At 48.0% G+C, this 23,111-nt stretch overlaps 1 protein-coding gene across 1 annotated transcript; it reads left to right on the forward strand.

The window, feature by feature from the left end:
• The first annotated feature begins 114 nt into the window (after window positions 1–114).
• LOC142012881 (sulfotransferase 1 family member D1-like) lies at window positions 115–21,466 on the forward strand. Its single transcript, XM_074993882.1, has 8 exons — window positions 115–168; window positions 4,055–4,203; window positions 4,336–4,461; window positions 8,993–9,090; window positions 9,366–9,492; window positions 11,203–11,297; window positions 19,144–19,324; window positions 21,360–21,466. Exons 2-8 carry the CDS (start codon window positions 4,062–4,064, stop codon window positions 21,464–21,466), a joined length of 876 nt encoding a protein of 291 aa, XP_074849983.1. The 5' UTR covers window positions 115–168; window positions 4,055–4,061.
• Window positions 21,467–23,111: the final 1,645 nt, after the last annotated feature.

A 23,111-nucleotide genomic window follows, 5' to 3' on the forward strand; every position in this document is an offset into this window, starting at 1 on the left:
AAGTCAATAAATAGTATGTTAAATGTGTTCAGGCCTAAAAGGGGTGGAAAAAAAGCAAGACTTGGAACTGGAGAAACGGAGAGCTACTGCAGGAGAAGTATCAGCTCTAGGAAATAAGTCGCAAGGGTTCCTCGGAAGTAAAACCTTTGGAAGCCCCCTGAAATCCAGGTATGATACTGCACAGGCAGAGTGGGTGGGGATAGGTTTGGATTTTCCTTCAGAGTGGGGCTTACTTTTGCTTTTCTGTAAGGCGTCCTCGATCCCCTACAGCACCTGGTGAGAACATGGAGTGTGTCTGCTGCATTCTGTGCGCACTGCGCAAGCCCTTGAAAATGGAGATCTGCTCCAGTGCACACAGGCTCAGCTGTTACCAAGAGGCTATTTGACAGAGCAGCTGCCTGACATGCACGAGCTGCCCCATCCAAGAATCACTCAGTCTGCTCCAGCTGGAAATGCTCGTGGCTTTCAAGAAACCGAGAGCCCTCTCTTGGCCGTTCCCGAATCCCACCGGATTCTGGAGTTACAATACACAGCGTGTGGCCTGGCCTCTCTCTCTCTTTTTTTTCACGTCCAAATTGCATTGTTTAGGGAGAACACCCTTTTAAATTTGCCTGGGACAACAGTGTTGTCAATTCTTGTCGTTTGCTTGGATGGTGAGCTGCATGGATCTGTATTGCCCAAGATTATTCCAAGCCCAGGGCTCAGCTTCACTGAAGTTTGGGGCCAGGTCTCTGCGCTAGCCCTGCCAGACCTCACTCTGTGTCTGCCAGCATGTCCCTGTGGCCATGCCAGGGTGTGTGTGTGTGTGTCTCCATTCACTGCTTCCAGGACTCCACACAGGGACCAGTGCACGGAGATACCCTCCCTTCCAGGGTGGCAGGGTTGGGTCAGCAGCTGCACAGAGCCAGTGTTGCCAGTGCGGGCCCCTGGACTGTTTTACATCGCCTGGGAGATGCATGCGGGGAGCACCCAGGGATGGCAAGTGAGGTTGGGGGATGCACTGGGGAGTAGCAGGCAGGGGCAGCAGGTGGGTAATGGTATGTGGAGACCCCCATTGTCATAGGAGGATGCCCCAGTTAAGCATTGTACCTCCCACCCCCCATCCACTGCATACTCCTTCTCTCCCAGAGCCTACACTCCCTTCCCATCCCTTTCAACTCCCAAACTCCTGCACCCCTTTCAGCCTCCCCACCCCGAGTCTGCCCTCTGCACTCCCTCCAGCACCCCATTCCCTTGCCTCAGCCCAGCACTTGTACCTAGCACTCAAGCTCCACCCCAGAGCCTGCACCCCAGGCCCCCTTCTGCACCCAAACACCCTCCCAGAGACTGCACCCTGCACCTTCTTCTGCACCCGAATCCCCTCCCCCAGGCCAGAACCTGCACCCAGCACCCAAACTCCAGACGTGGGTTCTGGGCATGCTGGGTGCCGTCAAATGTCTGTAAACCTGCCACCCCTGGTAGTTTTATCATGAGTCGTGCAATATTTCCAGGAACTATGTACTCTGTTTCCATTAACAAAAAAGCATCTAGCCCTCATGATTGCAGGGAAAAGCTTGAACGTGTGGTCTGAGTGAACCCAAAATGTTAGGGAAATAAAAGGCAAATAAAGATTCCAGTTCGTGTCTATTTACTGATTTTCCTCACGTGATGATGATTGACACGAATGCCTGGTTTGGTAGTAATGAAGACTGAGTGGGAACAAACAGTGGAAACGTTTCTTTCATAAATGTAATATTTTTAACTGGGTTTTAGCAGCCTGATGCTCCTGAAACTTGTATTAAGAGCACAAAGATGATGTTGTGAGGATTCTCTTTCTAGAAGCCCGTCTTCTATTCCAGTGATTCATTTCACCATATTATAACCCAAACATGTTGCATTAACCACTCAACAATGCATGCCATTTTCTGTACAAGAAACATTTTGGGGGTTGATCCCGCTTGAAGCAGGGGGCTGGACTAGATGACCTCCTGAGGTCCCTTCCAGCCTTATGGTTCTATGAATGTGCCTGTCTACCCTACAACACTGTATAATTAACATTTCATAGCAACCAGGTCACTCAAATTCTATGCATTATAAATATTGTTCTGAACCTCTCTCCCACAGACAACACTGTTAGAATTCTTTCTTCTTCATCTGCTGTACCTTAAGACCATAAGCTTTACAAAACTTACATTTTTATCCAGGTGCTTCTACTGATTTCATTGAGGCTTGAGCTGAGCACCTCTCAATCTAACATCTCGTGAGGTAGATCAGTGCTATCACGCTCATCTGATAGACTGGGAACTGAGGCACAACAGAGGCTGAGTTCCCTGAGCTCACACAGGAAGTTTGTGGCAGAGAATTACTCCCAGTACATAAAATCAGGAGCCTAGGGAAGAGCAGAGTTCCATTATGGAACAAATGCACAAGGTGGTTAATATTGGGTATTGTAAATTTGATGGGGTGATAACAAATGAGGAAAGATTATATGGCAGTGAGGAAAGAGCTGATCATTTAACTCATTGTTCATTTATAGTGTGCTGTTGTACTAACATGTTGTATGTAATCATTGTGAGTTAAATTGCATAGTTACAGAAGTATAAAACTGATCGGTATGTAGCAGGAATGCTCATGTATTAGGCATCTAAGTAAGTGCAGTTGAAATGCAAAGCCTGTAGGAAGAGACGGGCAAGATTTTAGCTTAGTCATATGAGGCCATAGAGCTAAGGAATTCTGATATAAGTAAGTGACCAAAGAATAATCAAATGCACTAAGATTACAGGAAAAGATGTGCCAATGAATGACATCACAAAAAAGTAACGGTAAAAGTAATGTTTTGCTTACAAGATACCCAGTAATCATGTTTTGCTAACACATGCCCTAAACACAGAATATAATATACACTCATCCCTTGTTAAACGAATACTTTACTTATGAGTACTCGCTAAAACGAGGGACACACACACTTACCTTCGGTCACTATGTGAGTGAACTTCCTCCGTTTGTATGAGCCAGCTGCAGGGTCCCCGGCTGGGGGTCGGGGAGATACGCAGCCCTGCCCACCCCACTCCCAACACTCACCTGGGGTACGCAACTCCCTGCACCCCACCAACCTGGCCTGGCTTGGCCCGCTCCCAACACACACCCTGTCCCGTCTCCAAACCTCCCAGCCCGCTGCACCCCCACAGGTACCGCTGCTGCAGCCTGGGGGAACAAGCTGCCACCTCCTCCACTGGAGCCACCACCAGGTTTTAACTCTCCCTCCTGCTCATGGCCCCAAACTGCCCCCAGCCTTTAACCCTCTGCATGCCCCCCGCACCCACGGTTCACTCACCTTCCAAAAGCAGAGCCACATGCTGCCACTCCTTCCCCGAGTTAGAAGCCCTCGGAACCAATCAGAGACTTTTACATGTATTTTAGAAGGAATTTAGCGTCCCAGCAAGCTGAGATCCAAGTGTGCTCATATGGTGAGGGATGAGTGTTCACAGAAATGCAAATGAGATATAGTCAGAATTGCATTATAAAAGAGGCTGCCTAGATTACAAAAACTCAGCTCCTGCTGGGAAACTGCAGCAGGAAACAGTCTTCTACTGATAGTCAATCCATGAGAGATCCATCAGACCCTAACACCATTATTAGGGATGTGAGTATAACTATATTTGTAACTTGTGCATAGGGCTATTTAGAATTTCTATATGCACGGGTAATCATAAACCAAGTAGCAAAGATGACCTTTACTCGGTTAAGCTTGAAACTGCGGCTGTCAGAGCCAAACCCACAGGGGCATAATACCGCATTACAAAATTCACTTTAAATAAAATGAAAAGCCACACTGGGCACCAGTGGAACACTTCCAAACTTTCCTTTAACAAAGGTTTTTTTGGGTTTGGTTTCCTTCTTTGTTTTTTTTTGTTTCGTATAAGAGACACTATAGAAATCAATAACAGAATTCTACTTCTTCCACTGCAGTACTTGGCCACTGCCAGTTCCTTTGATGTATTGCCATGTCTTCCATACCATTATGAGGCAAATAATGCAAGCCATTTAACCCAGTTTTTTCTCCACCTTAACTCAGCTCTCCAATGATGGAACATTTATACAGGCAAGACTTAATGCATATCCATGGAATTCCCCTCTACTGGTCTTTTGTGGACAATTGGCCTCAGGTGGAATCATTCCAAGCCATGCCAGGGGACCTCCTCATTACCACCTACCCGAAATCAGGCACGTAAAGATAGAAGTGTATGTAAATGTTGTGGGGGAGTGGGGAAGGAAGACTCCCAATTTTGCAGCCACATGCTGTAGGAGACAGCGGATGCTTATTTTTGAAATGTTGCCCTTTGATCTACTTTCCAGGCACAACCTGGATTAGTGAAATTGTGGACATGATTTACAAAGACGGGGACACAGAGAAATGTAAACAGGATGCGATTTTCAATCGAGTTCCTTTCCTGGAAATGAGCTGCCCTGGATTTCCAAGTGGTAAGCTTTATATGCAAGCTCGACAACTGTGAGAGTCCCCTCCTTCAGGGCCCTTGGTAACAGGGGAAGTAGGCATTCTGGCTCTGGACTGATTCTGATGCTGTATGTAATTCAAACTTGATAACAATACAGCTGGTTCTACAGCGTCTTTGTACAAACAGAGTGGACAGGTACCCTGCCGTCAACTGGAAAGTCTGGTTGAAAAGGGGACCTGTCAGTGTCCCATCATATCTATGGACCGGGACAGCCAGTGTCTGGTTACTGCAGGGGAAAAAGGCAGGGAGGTGCCAGGTCATCACCTGTGCCAGCCCTTACTCAGACAGGGCTGCCTCCTACCTGTATCAGGTGGCTGCAGCTCCCAGCCTCAGCTTTGCAGGTGAGACCCTCCTGATCTGGGTAGGAGGGAGGAAGCAGCAAGCAGCAGGGAGGAGGGGGTAAGAGGAGCGGAGGGGGGTACAGCGTCAGGAGGAGGAGGTGGGACCTCAGGAGAAACTGGCAGGGAAGGGCTGTATCTGGCACTTCTGCTAGCGCATCTGCTTTTTAAATATTTCTAAGTTGGCAGGTGTAGTAAGATGAAGGCCTGAGCCCACACAGCACAGGCATGGTGTGAGGCCTAGGGCCTAGCCAGAATGGACAAAACAAGGCTTAAAGCAAAGCTAAGGACAGCCCAGTGGTTTGAGCATTAGCCTGCTAAACCCAGGGCTATGAGCTCAGCTCTTGAGGGGGTCATTTAGGGATCTGGGGCAAATAGACTTTCATCTTAAAAAAAAACAACTGGGGTTGGGGTGTGCTTGGCCTTGCCAAGAGGGCAGGGGACTGGACTCGATGACCTCCTGAGGTCCCTTCCAGTTCTAGGAGATAGTAACCGAGAGGAGGCTGTGCTAGTCTACATACTATCAAAACAAAAAGCATTCCAGTCGCACTTTAAAGACTAACAAAATAATTTATTAGGTGATGAGCTTTTGTGGGGCAGACCCACTTCTTCAGACCATAGCCATACCAGAACAGACCCAATATTTAAGGCACAGAGAACCAAAAACAGTAATCAAGGTGGACAAATCAGAAAAAAGATACATTGATGACATCTTTATGATTTGGACCCATGGTAGAGAGACTCTAGAAGAATTCCACAGAGACTTTAACAATCCGCACCCCACCATCAACTTATGCCTCGATTACTCCACGCAAGAGAGACATTTCCTGGACACTACAGTACAAATGAAGGATGGCCTGATCAGTACCACACTGTACTGGAAACCAACTGATCGCTATACTTACCTACACGCTTCTAGCTTCCAGCCTGCACACACAACTAGAGCCATTGTTTACAGTGAAGCCCTTAGGTACAATCGCATTTGCTCTGATTCTACTGACAGAGAGCAAAAACTACAAGATCTTTACCAAATATTCATAAACCTGAATTACCCACCAGGAGAAGTAAAAAAAACAAATTGACAGGGCCAGACGAATACCCAGAGACCAGCTACTCCAAGATAGGCTCCAAAAAGCCAAGAACAGAACACCACTGGTCATCACCTACAGCCCCCAACTCAAACCACTGCAACGAATTATTAAAGACCTACAACCTATCCTTAATCAAGATGCCACACTCCAGAAGGTCCTAAGTGACAGGCCTGTTCTCTCCTACAGACAACCTCCCAACCTTATGAGGATTCTCACCAACAGCCACAGTCTATACCTCAGGAACACCAGTCCTGGAACTTTTCCTTGCACAAAACCCACTGCCAGCTTTGTCCACATATCTTTTCTGGAGATACCATCACTGAACCTAACCCGGTTATTCTCAGAATCATGGGCACATTCTCATGTTCCTCAACTAACATCATATATGCCATCATGTGCCAACAATGCCCAGATGCTTTGTATACTGGACAAACTTCAAACTCCCTTAGACAAAGAGTTAATGGGCACAAAACAGACATAAAAACACTCCTGATCCACAAACCTGTTAGCCAGCATTTTAATGGAGTGGGCGATTCTGTTAATGACTTAAGAGTTTGTGTGTTACTGAAGAGAAACTTTCACAACACTCTTGAAAGAGAGACTGCCAAACTCTCTTTTATATTCAAATTCGACACATTAACACGTGGTTTGAACTGGGATGGGAATTTTCTGAGTCACTAGAGGGGCCGTTTTGCATACTTGGCTTAATCTAATTCTTGACTCCTCCCTCCCACTTCTGTCCCTCTACTCTCTGATTTGCTCACCTTGATCAATTTTTTTCTGATTTTTCCACCTTGATTGCTATTTTTGCTTCTCTGTGCCTTAAATATTGAGTCTGTTCTGGTCTGGCGATGGTCTGAAGAAGTGGGTCTGTCTCCCAAAAGCTCACCTAATAAACTATTTTGTTAGTCTTTAAAGTTCTACTTGACTGCTTTTTTGTTTTGATAGTTCTATGAGATATGTGTCTCTATCTAAGAGGCAGGCCTCTTCTAACAGAACTTGGCACAGACAGGGCTGAGAGTACAAAAGACTCACTGGTAGTTGGTCCAGGTGCAGAACAATAACTGGTGTAAGTTAAAATCACAAGGTCTCATCAGCTCATTCAACAAGACCTTGATACCTACTCCTTACGCATACAGACCCAGGTTCAGGGAAGGGTCTAAAATAACAGCATGATGCATAGAGACAACCTAACCAAACCAGGAGGTACAGGGTGATGGGTGGTATCTAAGTAGCATCAGAGGGTGGTAACCTGAAATGTCAGCACTGAGGTGCGCTTTGTTTATGCCTGTATATAACGTGATGTCTTGGGGAAAATGTCTTTGTCTGACCTTGGGGGGCAGTGGAATTTCCACTGTGTCATTCCATTGCAGCAGGTGCATATGTACAGGGTATCAGTAGAGAATACTGTACCTAGCAACTGGTATTTGTATCTTGCTTGACAATAAATCCCGGCTGGGTGCCTTCGATCCGTACCTGGTCTGTGGTTTTTGGGAGGCCTCGGCTGCGCTCAGTGGGCCCACTTCACCGAACACACACACATGCATGCACTCACTTACACACACAAGCAGCCTTCTGGTTATCATCAACAGAGTCAAAGGCCCGTGAGAACACAATGGTAGTAAATCTGCCGAACTACAGCAGTCACATAGCCAAACCATACACCCACCAGCTTTAAGGGATTAAATGTGGAGTTATAGAGCCAGGAACCCTTCCTGATCCAGTCAGCATTACATCATCCCATTTCCCCTCCAAAGCCTCTCTTAAAACTCATTCATTGCCGGCTTATTACTCCTACTTCTCACCACAGAAAAACAAGGTCAACACAAAAATGTTGGGACGCTAGTGTACCCTACATGTTCTGTTTCTTTGAATCTGTAGCCGGAAGCCAGGAACGCAGCCTTAGGGACAGAGCTTAAAGAAAGCAACTCTCTCGCTGTGAGTCCCACGTGAAATATTTAAACGGGGTAAGGACAGTTACACACCTTTTGTTCCCCACCTGAGCCCAAGTCCCTGCCCACATTTGGACAGATGGTAAGCGCTGAGGCTTGGGCTACACTAGGCAGGTAAGTCAATTGCAGATACGCAATTGGACCTCTGGCAATTGCACAGCTAGAACTGACTTGTCTGCGATAGACTTTTCCGGCCTCCCTCACTGAGGAAGGTCGACAGGAGAGTTTCTCCCATTGACCTCCCTAACTCCTCGCAATAGAGAGCAGTACAGGGGTCAGCTGCCAACCCGGTAGGGACGTGTGAAATCGACCTACCAGGCATGCAAAATCAAACCCTGGGAGATTGACCCTGAGTAGGTCAATCTTCTGGGGAATGTGGACATGGCCTGAAAGAAGCTGTCATTTCTAGAAAGCGCTGGCTGTGCTATATGAATCATTATAATCTATCTTCCTTTTCCTAACAGTAATCACACAAATGGCAGGCTGGAAAGCATTCTGAGAGGCCATATAGTCCACATGCATGTATGGCAGACCAATTTTGCCTAAATTATCCATAATAGGTCTTTGTCTAACCTGTCCTTAAGAACCTCCAAAGGTGGGGAACCCACAGGCTCACTTGATGCCCTGTTCCAGGGCCTACCTAAGGAACAGAGACAAGGGTGAGATGTGCAATGTGAGAGGCCCTCTTGAATGAGGTGGAGAGATGCAGGGAAGTCATTCTAGATGGCAGCTGTAGCAGCCGAGATGAGAACCTGCACCACCAGCTGCAGGATTGCTTGGTGCATCACAGAGGAAACCAGAACAGAATGAGCAGTGGGACAGGCAAAGTCCAAGAGGCAAGCTGAAGTGGGTCCAGGGTGGGCCTTAAGAGAGAAGGGAAATTTGGACTGGTTCCTGCAATGCGCAGATCAGTAGGATTGATCAGCGTCTCAGGTGCAGGGGTGATGCCTGAGAAGGCAGGCAGCTGCTGGAGAGCTCGGATGGGCAGGGTACTTAGTCACACCTGCCACTTTTTGAACGAGGTACAGACTCATTCTCCGGGTGAGTGCAGGCTCTGGAGTCAAGATATGCCATGTGCTCCAGAGGATTCCTTTAATCCCCTGTGTCTCTGCCAGGCACAGACCAGCTGGCTGCAGTGCCATCACCTCGGATAGTGAAGACGCACGTCCCAGTTCAGCTCCTTCCTGCCTCCTTCTTGGACCAGGACTGCAAGGTAGCCCATTCCTGCCACCCAAGACCTTCCAAGAGAGACCTGGTGATGTAGAAATTTGTCAGCCCACCTCCTCCTGCATCCTGCTTCTACAGCAGCATCCAATATCTGACATGTCAGGAAGGCAACCTCTCAAACTTCACTTGCCAAAAGGGTAGTGATGGTGCTTGTACTGGGGCAGGGGGAATCTCTTCCAGAGCTATGCGGGGGTCCCATGGCAAAGTCCCTCCAGCCCCTCCCAAGACAGACTGCACCACTTTTCTTCTTCTGTCCTGCAGATGATCTATGTGGCGCGAAATCCCAAGGATGTGGCTGTCTCTTTTTACCATTTCTACTTGATGGCAAAGATGCATCCAGACCCTGGCACCTGGGATGAGTTCCTGCAGAAGTTCATGGCTGGGAATGGTAAGAGCTGCCCTGTGAGAAACCACAGTAACAGGTGTGGCAGAGGAACATAAACAGCAGGAAAGACATTCTGCCTTCACATGATGGGCATGAATCCAGGGACATGTTATTTTGTTGGGCTGTTAATGATTTCCCCAGTGCTTCAGAGCCTGACAGAACTGCGAGCTCCTAAGGACATGATGGAAGGGCTTAGCCACAGCAATGTGGTCCAATGGACCAGGCACTAGACTAGGACCAAGGTGACCTGAGTTCTGTTCCCAGTTCTGCCACTGGCCTGTTAGGTGACCTTGGGCAAGTCACTTCCCCTTGCTTGGTTTAGTTGATTCTCTGAAACTTCATTTCCATGCTATCCTTCTGTTTAGACTGAAAGCTCTTGGGGGCAGGAACTGTGTCTCATTACATTTGTAGAGTAGCTAGCATGAGGGGATCCCACCTGACTGCTTAATAGAAATTATTCTTACTACGCTCACTGCCCTCACACTCCTCCCCTTTCAGGTCTAGAGTCAAGGATCTAAGCCTCCAGAACCTTTACGTGCCACTTAGGAGTTTGCCAAAATAGCTATGATTATTTTACGTTGGCCTTGCTGTGGGGCCCAACAGTACACACACAGAATGACACGACTCCTTCCCAGACAGCCCAATCTAATGAGAGAAAACACCCAGCCAGACAACGTAGAACAAACATGTAACAAATCTTGTGAGTTACTGTTTTTAGTCTGCCCTTTCCTCCCCACCCCAAAACTATTCTCAGACACTTCTCTGTCTGTCCACAAGCAAGGACCAGAACTGGGGACTCAGCGTGCCCATCTTCTGTCTGCCCCACAGAAATAGGTTCAGCTTAGTGTGGGGCTGGGGGCTGGGAGGAGAAAGCAGCCAATGAGATGATGCCTCTGACTACGTCTAGGCTGCAACAGAAAAGCTGCTGCAACAGGTCTTGGAGCTTGGCTCCATTCACTCCAGCTCCTGGGGCTCAGTCTGCGCTCCACGAGCCTGAGTGAATGGAGCCAAGCGCCAAGATTAAGAATCAGTGGAGCTGTTTGGACTTGCTCTGGATTCTCCTGGAGTTTCCAGGAATTAATCTTTAATTAAAGGTTAATATTTATGTCCTGTGACAAGATTTCCAGAAATTTGGCTGAGCAAGACCAGCAACTCTAGCAGGAGCTGCAAGTGCGTGGGCCAAATGGAGCAGGTCACAAAGCTTGGCTCCAGCCTGAGTGATCCTGCTGATCCAGGCTCCAAGACTCCATGCCCCAGGCGAGATACACACACATATGCAGGAGGCCTCAGGAGGTCATCAAGTCCACTTCCCTGCCCTTTTAGCAGGACCAAGCACCATCCTTCTTTTCTTTTTAAAATCTGTCTGCCCCAATCCCTAAATGGCACCCTCAAGGATTGCACTCACAGCCCTGGGTTTGCTCAAACCACTGAGCTATTCCTCCCATTAATAACAGTGTAGATATACCCTTAGAGACCTTTAAAAATCCCAGCTGGCTATTGAAGAGACCTGTGAATCCCATCCACCCCAGGCTCACAGTCCCCTGTTCTGTCCAGCCTGGTTTCAAAAGTTCCAAGCCTCGGGGCTCCAGGCCTCCTGCTGGGAGACAGGTATAACAACAGCCTAAGAGCTCAGGTTCCCTGGGATGCTCTTAGAACCAGTACCAGCTGTGAATGTTTCTCTCCTCTTGGCTGCTTGTTTTAATGTGGATGCAGTGGCTTACGGATCCTGGTACGACCATGTCAAAGGCTGGTGGGAGAAGGCAAAGACCCATCGAATTCTGTTCCTGTTCTACGAGGACATGAAAGAGGTGAGGAAGGGAAAGGGATGAGCAGATTGCCACGGGATCCCACTCCAAATGCCCCCTTTCCCCAAAAGAGGAGGATGATTTTAATACCTATCGAGGTCTTAGGTAGGGCTCCTCCACTCACTGCATCTGAGCGTGTCCCACTCAGCAATGGAATAGGTGTAACCTCACAACACCTGGATGGGAGGGTAGCAGTGTTCCCTCTACTCTCTTCCATCCAGGTGGAGATTATTTTCTATCCATGTGCAGAATAAATGTTTTGTGGGCCCTAAGGCATGTGCGGGTGTGCACCACCCACCACAGCACAAAACCCAGCTGTGGGTGCTCTGCTAATCAGCTGGGCAGCATCGGGCTTTCTTCCAAGGGGCTGCGTGAGCGCCCAGCTCACAGGGAGCGCTGGAGGGCAGCACTGTCACTCCCATTGAACCGAGGTAGCGACAGATTGATTTGCCCAGAGGGGATCTGTGACAGGCTCAGGAGCTGAACATCTCCTCAGTCCTGGTCCAGAAATCCATCCCCACTTCCTCTCCTGCATGTCCGTTTGCAACACTGGACTGGAGAGATGGCTCTGCGGTCACCTGTTTGACCACATCTCGTACGAAAATACTTTGCATTTGGCCTTGAGGCAACTGACGTGCAGCTGCAATATTAACCAAACAATCCTGAACAAAGACAGCTAGTTCCCAGCCTCAGCACAAACGACCTGCCCGTGGCCCCCACCACTGATATGCCTGTGGATTCAGCTGATCCAAGCTGTGATTTATTTTAATCCCTCCCTTGGTTTCTTCTCGTAATATAGTGAACAATCCCGACACTGCTAGATGGCTCTAGTCCTAGAAAGCAGGGACCCCGGCCTTTCCCCAGACCCGATTTTTAGTCTGCTCTATAGGCAGGGGTGGTATGTGGGGTATGAGGCACGTGTGCGAAGGGCAAGGAGCCACCGATGACCTGGGGGATTAGCAGGGGCCTGACAGCGCAGCAGGCATGACCTCCTGCCCTGCACTCACTGGCAGCGGAAGCAGGGCAGTACTGGCAGCGTATGGCTCGGAAGGAGGGGTGGGACTCGCCGCGGGAGGCTAACTGGCAGAGCCGGAGGAGCAGAGTAAGCTAGGGCCATGCCACTCTGCTTCCCCCGCCTGCTGGTGAGCCTACTGGAGTCTGAGTAGTGGGCGAGGCCACCCACAGCTAAAAGAGCCTCCCTCGGGGGCGGGCTGGGGGGAACCTGCTAGGCCCAAGATATTACAGACGACAACTGGACAGGAAACAGGGACAGGTGTGGAGGTTGTTGCTAGTGTGTGTTTGTGGAGTGGGGGGGTCACCTCTGCTTCTCGTGCCAGGCCCTTCCCCATAAGTCCTCTGGGCCCCGTCAGTTTGGGGGAAGAGGTGGGGCAGGGTCAGAGCAAGGGTGGGGTGGGTTCAGAGCAGGGGGCAGGGAGAAGAGGGGCTGTCCCGGCCCTTCCCCAGGGCTCGGTGGTGGGGGTGGAATCACGTGTGCGGCTGGTCATGTGGCCAGTGCCCTTCTCTATACACACGCCTTTTCCTGCCTCTGTCAACACCAAGAGAAGGCAGACGTGGGAGGAGATAGAGGGCCAGGGCTCTCACCCTCCCTAGGTACAGAACAAGCCCCCCGCCCCATGTACACTTCCTCACCCTCATGGCAATCAATTAACAGGGGCTGTTCTTCCCCAGCCCTTTCTTTTCTGCACCCAAGCACTAGCGAGGAACGAGGAGCTGCCAGGCTTGACCTGAGCCAGTGACACATTCAGGGCCTAATAGAGCTTTAACTCAGAGTTGAGCCATCCTTAAGTATTGCCCTGTCCCTTTGCACTCAGCCGGGCAGGAAACACAACCAGGTCCAAGGTCACAGCTTTTACGCACTGTAGTTTTGAGGCTGAAGGAAAGTCGGGGGGGGGGGGCCTGTGGTAACCCCCCATCATGTCCCTGAGAAGCCAGGGCACAGTGTGCTGGGAGAGTGGAGCAGGCAACATTTCCTGCTGCCTGCGTGGTGAGTGTGCAAGGGGTGGGGAGGCCACCCACCGCTATGGTCCCAGGTAATCTCATGGCCTGGTCCTGGCCTCAGGTAACCTTTCCCCTTCCTGTCCAGAGGATAGCTGGGGGCAGTTGCCATGGAACCTCCAAAAGCCAGGGGGCTCAGGCAGCTGCCCCCACTTGTCCTATGGATGGGGCCGCTCAGGCAGAGGGTAGGTTTGGGAGTATGTACAGGAAGGGAGTCAGGGGAAGCTTAGGCTTACACAACTCTCACAGAGCTGGAAGGGATCTCAGGAGGTCATCAAATCCAGCACCCTGCCCTCTTGGTAGGACCAAGCGCCACCCTGGGTTTTTTTCCCCTCCTATTTGCCCCAGATTCCTAAATGGCCCCCTCAAAGATTGCGCTCACAACCTCAGGTTTAGCAGGCCAAGGCTCAAACCGCTGTTCCACTCTGCTTCAGTTCCATGTGGAACGGGTTTGAAAGTGCTCAACGGAAACAATAGGGATGGCCAGAAAAACCCCACTCCTACTTAGACACCTACTCAAGGAGCTAGATCACTGGTTCTCAGCCTTTCCAGACTCCTGTGCCCTTTCAGGATTTGTCTTGCCTGCCTCGTGTTTCAACTCACTTAAAAACTACTTGCTTACAACATAAAAACACAGAAGTGTCACAGCAAGCTGGTATGACAAATTTGCTCACTTCTTTGTTTGTGTGAAATTTCAGTTTGGACTGACTTCACTAGCAAATATTTAGATGAATCAATAGGCCCCCAGAATACCTCTGTGTACCCCCGTGCATAATTCTGATTGAGAACTACAGAGATAGATTGCTTGCAGTTGTATAATTACACCCCCAATGCATGGTGAATCTATTTGGGAGCTACAGTTGGTTGTGACAGAGCAAAACTCCACAGAGGATTGTGAAATCTGAAGGGTAGATCTGCACAGGGGTATTAAAACCCTTGAGGTAGCTATAATATTCAAAGGCAGAAGGAAAACAAATCAGTCATCCATACAGCTGGCTTCCTTATCTCTCAGAAGCAAAACACTTAGGGCTTTTCTTGGTGAAAGCCTGGGAGGGAAGTTTATACATGGGGAATTTAACCTGCACAGCTGTGCTGGTAATTTTCTTTGTGTAGAAAAACTTTTAGCTATTCTCACCGTATGGTGGGGAGTTGGGTTGAGTTCTCCTGGGAACTGGAAGCAGCTACAGGACTAGCCCTGGGCTACCCACCAGCTGCCAGGTTAGGTCATCTGAGGAAAGGGATTTCCAAAAGCTGTGATTTCTACCTTTACACAGTACACCACCTAGTGGTAGAATTACAGCATTTCAGGGAAGGCCAAACTGTAGCTTATTGATGAGTAGAAAACTGATTAATATTGGTTGGTGTGGTCCAACTTTGGTTGCTTTGGATTTGGAGTGGTTTGTTGCAGAGGGCCCCTATTTCCTTATGCGTAGAGGAAGCAAGATGGAAAGGTGTTGGAAGAAGGGTAAAGTACATACACACATAAAGAATGTAGAGATAGCTGATTGTCTAAAACCGCCAAGGGATTACATAGCTGGATTGCAGTTTAGCTGAGGTGGGGGTGGAGAGCTTGTGAGAATTTTGTTTCAAGGTTTCAGCTAGCTGCTGTTTCTGCGTTCCAAAAGGGTGGCTATTTCATAGGGCTGTCAGCGCTAAAACTTTAGAAGTGTAATTAATGATCTTCGAGCGAGATTTCAAATTAAAACCATTTACTTCTTATATTTACAATGACTTCTGACTTTTTTCCCTAGTTCTATGAATTTGTACCTCTGCGTCCAGGACTCCAGGGTGGTTCTAGTGTGTGTGTAGCAGGCCACTTGGTAAATGGGGTATTTTGCTGAAAGTTAGTTGTAAAGATCACAAGCCTCTGGTGATCTTTAATTCCAGAAGTTTTTCTGGGCTCTAGAAATCACTGGTTATTAAGAAGTATTAATAGCTCATTAAAAGAAGAGGAAGTTACTCACCTTGTGCAGTAACAATGGTTCTTCGAGATGTGCGTCCTTGTGGGTTCTCCACAGTAGGTGTAAGTGCGCCCCTGTGCCTCTAATCAGGTATGTTTGGTAGCAGTGTCCACGGAGTTTGTTCATGTGCTCTCCCTCCCACAGGATCTATCTAGCAGTGCACGGGCAAAAGCCCCTCACTTCTTTCTCTGCTGCAGAGCCCTCCATAGAACTCTGAAGTATAGGGGAGGAGGGTGGGTTGTGGCACATCCCTGGGGACACACATCTCGAAGAGCCATCATTATTGCCCTGGGTGACAAGTATCAGAGGGGTAGCTGAGTTCGTCTGTATCTTCGAAAACAACAAGAAGTCCTGTGTCCTATCGATGAAGCCGGTCTTTGCCCACAAAAGCTTATGCTCCAAAATATCTGTTTGTCTATAGGGTGCCACAGGACTTCTTGTTGTTTTTGCACAAGGTGAGTAACTTCCTCTTCTTCAACTATTGTCCCTATTGGTGCTCTACTATAGGTGACTCCTCACCAGTATGCAACACTGGAGGCTGGGACTTTAGAGTGGAGTCTGTTACTACATAGAGTATGCAATCAAAGATGGCATTAGGAGCCAAATCTTCATCGATCACATAATGCTCTGTGTGTGTGTGGGCAGAGGTCTGAGACTACCCTGCAGACTGCTGAGATAGAAATATCTGTAAGGAATGTGACAAGGTAGAAATCGACCTCGTTGACTGCATGTGGACCCTGGACGGGAACACGTTGTGCCCATGCTGTGATTAATGCAATCAGAGACCCATGTGCATAATCTTTGAACAAATATCACAGTTTAGAAATCACTCTGCGGATGAAAAGAAGAGTTTAGGGGGTTTCTTCCCATTGCAGGTACAATGCCAGCATTCTCCTAATATGTAGCATATGCAGAATCATCTCCCTGTTGCCACAAAGTGGTTTTGGGAAAAACTGGGAGATGGATGCGTTGATTTACCTGGAAATGCAGATAGTGGTGGAAAACACTTGAGATACGGCAGCTACGAATCAATCATCTCTCAGACATGTGTCTTCACAGACACACGTGTGGAGAACAAGTTGCTGTGGGCTCAAAGGAAGGTCTAGTCGAAGCTCTGAGTAATTGGGTTAACAGCCCAGGCTGGAGAGGACAGTGTTACAGGTGAGAATTGATTCTCAATGCCCTTAAGGAATCTATGTATCTAGGAGGTGAGCAAACACAGAGTATTTGTCTACCTGGTGGTGGAAGGACATTTTCACAGCAGGATATGCCTTAATGGAGCCAAGAGAAAGATTTGACCTTTTGAGGTCTAAAATGTGGTGTAAAATCAGAGGAAGGGAAGATGAGGTTAGGGCCATGTGAGTAGAATAGTTATGATTTGGAATAGTTTCCATTTTCTAGGTATACCGCATAGTCATTTGGCTGTGAACTGACACATCTTTCAGCTCCTCAGAGCTTTCTGCCTCTAGGTCATGAATTAAAAAGGAGCCACACCTGGGGTGTGTCTACATTGGCACAAATCTTCAAAAGAGCTATTGAATTGAATATTCAGCGCCTCATTAGCATTAGGACACTTCCAGCCGCAACGCTTTCGAAAGTGCGTTGCTCAGCATGGCTACACGGAGGTCCTTTTCGAAAGGACGCCGCACCTTTCGAAATCCCCTTATCCCATTCAGTGATCGGAATAAGGCGATTTCGAAAGGGGCAGGTCCTTTTGAAAAGGACCCCCGTGTAGCTGTGCCAAGCTGTGTGCTTTCGAAGTGCCGCGGCTGGTAGCATCCTAATGCTTATGAGGCGCTGAATATTCAATTCAGCGCCTCATTAGTAATCTTCGAAATATGGCTATTTCGAAGATTTGTGCCTGTGTAGACACAACCCGGCAGGCCTAGGACTCACAGGTTGAGGTAGAGGAGCAGCCCTTTGTTATGAGAGATCAGGGGAGGAATCAGCTGAGGAGAGACGGAAGGACATACTGCCTTCTGTGTCGGGTATAAGAGTCAGACTTGTCTTGGCCATAAGGGGCAATCAGAGTAATTCTCATTATATCTTGCTGAATTTTCAGTGGGGTCTTGGTTAGAAGAGGACACTGGAATAGGCATGAGAGCACCTCTGAGGGAATGTTTCCACAGGCCAGGCCTGGGGCAGTAGGGATGATATGAATAGGGCAGGACAAGAACCAATTGACATTGAAATCAAGAGAATAAAGTGGGGATGGCTGGGCCACTCTCTCAGAAAACCAGCAACCAGTATAGTCCATCAAGCTCTCACATGGAACCCGCAAGGAAAATAAAAAAGAGGAAGAGGATAGCTCACAGAGCTAGCGTGTGAGGCAGGTAAATCCTGGGGATGGGGGGCAGGTTTGGAACTGAGAGGGATTAAGCCTGGGGATGGCAGGGGCGGTTTGGTGCAGCAAGGGGTCTAAGGCTGGGAGCTGGGAGCAGCGGTTTGGGGCTGAGTTCTGGCACCTTTTTTTCCTAGAAGAAAAAGCACTGGGCACAACCATGAATGGGAACTGAAACCAAAGCTGTTGTTTACATGTATTTTCCCCTTTCCAGACAAATGACTGCAGATCTCTTCAGTACTACTACTAGTACTACGTAACACTTGGACAACGTGGAGAAGGTCTACTGAGACTGAAGGACAACAATTGGGGTACTCCTGGGGTGAGCTAGAAGTTTTGTCCCAAGACAGAATGAAGCGGAGGAGACTTGTAGATGACCTATGCTCCATGCGGAGTACAAGTGTTACGTAGTACTCGTAGTAGTACTGAAGAGATCTGCAAAGAGGCACTTCCTGTGAGGCTGAAGCAGGCAGCAGACACAGTGGGAGTGTCTGGCGGTTACAGGAACTGGTGGTAGGAAGGCACCTCTCAGCGATAAATTGCTCCAGCCAGGAGGAATGCAGGAGAAAGATTGTCTTCTCTCTTTAATTCACCTGAAAAAGAAACAACTAGTCTTCCAAACCCCGAGAGGGGCGGGTGGGTGGGTGGGAGGGGGAAGTCCCCCAGACGGGAGAGGAAAGAAACTAAAGTTCTCTATTCTGCCTTTTTTTAAACTCATTTGGGAGTTAAAAAGGGAAACATTAACTAATTATCTTACACGGTGAGGGAGAACAGAGACCAAAACTGCTGTTCTTTACGCTACTGATGTAGATAAGGACCCTGCTCTATCTGTGTGAGGCCAAGGACGGTTGAGAAGGAAGTGAGGGTCTTTCACTCCTGCAGTGCTAGATAGCCTGGAGGCAGACCACGTGGGAGGGACCACCTGGGAAGGAGAGCGCATGCGTGGGTTCAATAGACACTGCTACCAAAAATCTCCGATTAGAGGCACAGGGGCACATGTACACCTACAGTGGGGCACCCATAGGAACACTACGGGTTTGTCTACACTACCACCCTCCTTTGACGGGAGGATGGTAAGTAGGGTGTTGGGAGTTTATTAATGAAGTGCTGCTCTGCATATGCAGCACTTCATTAAGCAAATTCCACCCCCTGCAGCAACTTTGAAGTAGTGGCTCGCGTCTAGCAGTAAAGGGATTTCGAAGTTGTCGAGGGGGGCAGGAATTTGCTTAATTTGCATATGCAGCGTAGCACTTCATGAATAGACTCCCAACACCCTACTTACCATCCTACCTTCAAGGAGGGTGGTCGTGTCGACATGGCCTACTTGAAGAAGAACTGCCCTTTGCTTGTCAGAGGTCTCCTCCACAACCTACTCTGGTCTCTGGATCAGGTCCCAAATGAATATGAAAAAGATCAGTCACGTACTATCAGTATGTGTGACAGTGGCTAGGAAAATTTGTACCTAGTAATACTTCATCCTTCGTCCTGTCTCACCAGCTGTGGGTCGGTCTGTCTGCCTGTCTCTCTGCAGGACCCAGAACGTGAAATAAAGAAGGTCATCCAGTTTCTGGAAAAGGATCTGAAGCAGGAAGTGGTGAATAACATCCTCCACCACACCTCTTTCCAAGAGATGAAGAAGAATCCTACTACCAACTACGAAATGATGCCAGCCTGGGCTATGGACCACGGTGTGTCTCCGTTCATGAGAAAAGGTAAGGGCTCCTAAATGCAGTGATAAGTGGTTTACAGGAAAGGCTAGTATGTAAGTTGAGGAGAGGCCAAGAGAACTGGGCTTATTTAGCCTGCAGAAGAGAAGAGGCGGTGGGGATTTGGCAGCAGCCTTTAATTACCTGAAGAGAGGGTCCCAAAGAGGATGGAGCCAGGCTGTTCTCAGCAATGGCAGATGACAGAATCAGGAACAATGATTTCAAGTTGCTGTGGAGGAGGTCTAGGTTGGATATTGAGAAAACCTTACATTAGGAGGGTGAGGAAGCACTGGAATGCATTATCTAGAGAGGTGGTGGAATCTCTATCCTTAGAAATTTTTAAGGCCAGACTTGACAAAGCCCTGTCTGGGATGATTTAGTTGGGGTTCGTCACTTTGAGCAGGATGTTGGACTAGATGACCTGCTGAGGTCTCTTCCAACCTTAATATTCTATAATTTTATGATAACATCATAAAATTTTCTACAACTCTTACTAGGGCCCAATTCCACTTTCATAGGAAGGAAACTCCTGGGGTCAGTGTTTTTTTCTGTGAGCTAAGCCCAGTTAATGGCAGAGCTCCATATGGAAGGCCCAGCTCAGATAAATTACCTTCAGGAACCTTTCCCTGTTTAATTTCTGGAGTGCAGATTCTAGTGCTGCACTCTGGAGATCATGAGTGATCTTATGTCTTTGTCAGTCTGGGGCTTCAGGAAATTAGGGTTCTTTTCCCTGCTCTGATATTGACTCCCAGCGTGGCATTGAACAAGTCTCTTGTCCCCGAATTCAATGGAAGTTAAGAGCCTATATACCTTTGAGGAGATGGGTCTTGATTCCCCTGTGCCTCACTTTTTCCATCTGTAAAATGGGGATATCTATAAGAAAGTGCCCTTGCCTGTTTGCACTATGAAGTCTTCCAGGCACAGCTTGTCGAATACTGTGTCTCCATATAGGGCCTACCCCACTGGGGGACTTCAGGTACAGTATAAATAATATTAATGACTTGCCAGGCCTTGACCTGAATTAATATGTGGCTTTGGCCTTTGGGAAGAGGTCAAGGATGTTAGCACGCTACATTTGGAAGTACAGACAGGTCCATTGACAGTTCAACTGTGCTAGTTTCCATTGGTGTTTCTTGCATGCATCTTTAAAACAACTGTTTGTATAAAAGGATTCAGAAAAATAGACAGTGGCCTCAGCTTTCCCAAGTTCCTAGTGCTTTCTGGTGACCAGACTTAGTCACACTTTAAGGTTTTGGGTTTTAGAAGGTGGGTACTGAACATTTTCTGACAATTGGGACCCCTTCAAACTGCCTCAAGTTGAGCATCCAAGATCATTGGACGTATGGCACATTTATGTGCATTAATCACACACCCTGAGGTGCATGAGTGCTGTGACAAGATGTTCCTTTGGACTTCTCATGACACACATACTTTCCTCCAGCAGTGAGGACAAGGGAAATTTGTGTGAACCCCATCAACCTTAAAGGACTGGCCCCTCTAACAAATGTCTCCTACTGCTTCTGACCATCACTTGCTTATCCTGAAAGTCTCATGCAGCCTTTTGATCGGTTACATTTCTCCTTTGTTCCTATTAAGCATCTAGGCCATGGTGGGCAATAAGCAGTACACAGGCCAGATGAGGTTTGCCAGAGTTAGACCCTAGTGGCCACTGATGCTCTATTTACCTCTGCATCCACAGGTATGGCTGCTTGCAGCTCCTGTTGACTGTGGATCACTGTTTCTGTCTAATGGGAGTTAAAGGAAGTGGTGATCCATGGCCAATCTGTAGATGTGCAGGTAAATAAAGTGCCAGTGGACCACCAGGGGCTAACTCTGGCAAATTGCACCTGGCCTGCAGGCTGCTTATTGCCCATCTAGGCACCAAGAACACCAAAAGCTTAGCTTAGAATCCTGTATGAACTGAGAGCCTTTTGGAGTATCTTTGGGAAAGGAGGTAATAGAAAACCGAACCTCAGGAGTAGGGCAGGAGCCTAGAAGGAGAGAATAAACTAGCCATTTCATTTCTTTTTCTTCCCACCAGGCATGTCAGGAGACTGGAAGAATTACTTCACCGTGGAACAGAATAAGATATTTGATGCACATTATAAAGAGCAGATGCAAGGCTCTACATTCAGGTGCCTAATCTAGATATGAAGAAAGGGCTTCCTTATGTTTCGTCACACAAATGCTAGTGATCTAAATGCTAAGATGGGTGAGCTGCAATTCTGGGCCTTAAATGAGAATAGTACTATAATAGGCATTTTGGAAACTTGGTGGAATGGGGATAATCAATGAGATGTGGTAATGCCATGGTACAAAATATGTAGGAACGGAGGGAGAGTGGCATTGTATATGAAAGAAAGAATAGTCAAGTAAAGTATAAATCTAAAATGAATCCAATTACCATGACATCTCTAGGGACAGAAATTTCATGCTTGAATAATGAGAGTGTAGCAATAGGAATATACTACTGACCATCTGAGGTCAGGGTGACTATGAAATGCTCAAGATTAAGAGGCTATGAAGACAGAAAACACAATAAAAATAGTAGGGGGATTTCAACTGTCTTCATGTTGACTGGGTAAATGTCACCTCAGGAGAAGATACAGAGGTAAAGTTTCTTGACACATTCAATGACTGCTTCTTGCTGCAGCTTGTCCTGGAACCTTCACAGGGAGAGGCAGTTCTTGGTTTTAGTCCTAAGTAGAGCACGGGATAGAGTCAAAATGTGAACGCAGCAGAACTGCTCACTAGTAGCACCCATAATGTAAATTAAATCAGACATTCCTGAAGGGCAGAAAATGCCAAAGACACTCACCACGGCAGAGGAAACTACACAAAAATAAAGAGGACAGAAAATTAAAAGAAACAGTTACAAGGGGGCAATGCCTTAAACTACATGGAGACTATTTAAATGTACCATAATTGAGACTCAAACTAAACTAAACTGCAGAAATACTAACTGTGATTCACCAAAATCAGCCTCTGTTCCAGACGACTGGAGGAACACTAATGTAATGCTGATTTTTAAACGAAGGCTCCACACAACGCAGTAAAGTGGTTAATAACTACAGGAACATAGGAAGCAGTGAGGTTCAGTGGTGAGAGCACTGATCAGGGAGTAATGTGACCTGCACTCTGACAATGACCTGCTCTGTAATCTTAGCCATGTCTCATAATTCTCCTGTTGATGAGATTTGTGCTGCTGCCATAAATCAGAGCTACTCTGATTGATGCATCCATCCTGGATACTGAAATGCTTTTCAGGTACCTTGGCTCCTCCCCTTCCCACCTGCAGAATCCCACCTTGTGGCTCAGTTTTTCACTTCTGCACCACAGAGACAGTGCATGATTGGAAGCGTGGCCGTTCCTTTCAGTACCAGTGTACCACGCAGTTCAGAATAGCCACTCCTGCCTTACAGGGTGGGGATGGTCCCTCTGTGGGGGGCAGAAGCTGCAGGAGCCAGGGAGTTACCAGCTTTCCCACGGTGGATGAATCATGTGCCACTGCAGCAAATGGCATGAGGTCCACCTGGTCCAGGAGAGTTGGCAACCCTGGAGCAGAGCAAAGAGGAAGGCTAAGCAACCGGGGTGAGGTGCAGGCGGTGGCCAGAGGAGCAGAGGGCAGCCAGTGCTGCTGGCTGGGGAGAAGCGGCGGTTTGAATGGGAAATCATGGCTTTTCTCCAGACACTGGATGCCTGGCTACCCTCTTCTCCTCTGGAGTCCTCCAGCCCATGCCTGTGCTGCTTGCCACCACCTGGTGAGCAGGGGCTGGGTGAAAAATGTGGGGGA

This window comes from Carettochelys insculpta, chromosome 4 (genome assembly GCF_033958435.1).
Source record: "Carettochelys insculpta isolate YL-2023 chromosome 4, ASM3395843v1, whole genome shotgun sequence".
NCBI classification, from domain to species: Eukaryota; Metazoa; Chordata; order Testudines; family Carettochelyidae; genus Carettochelys; species Carettochelys insculpta.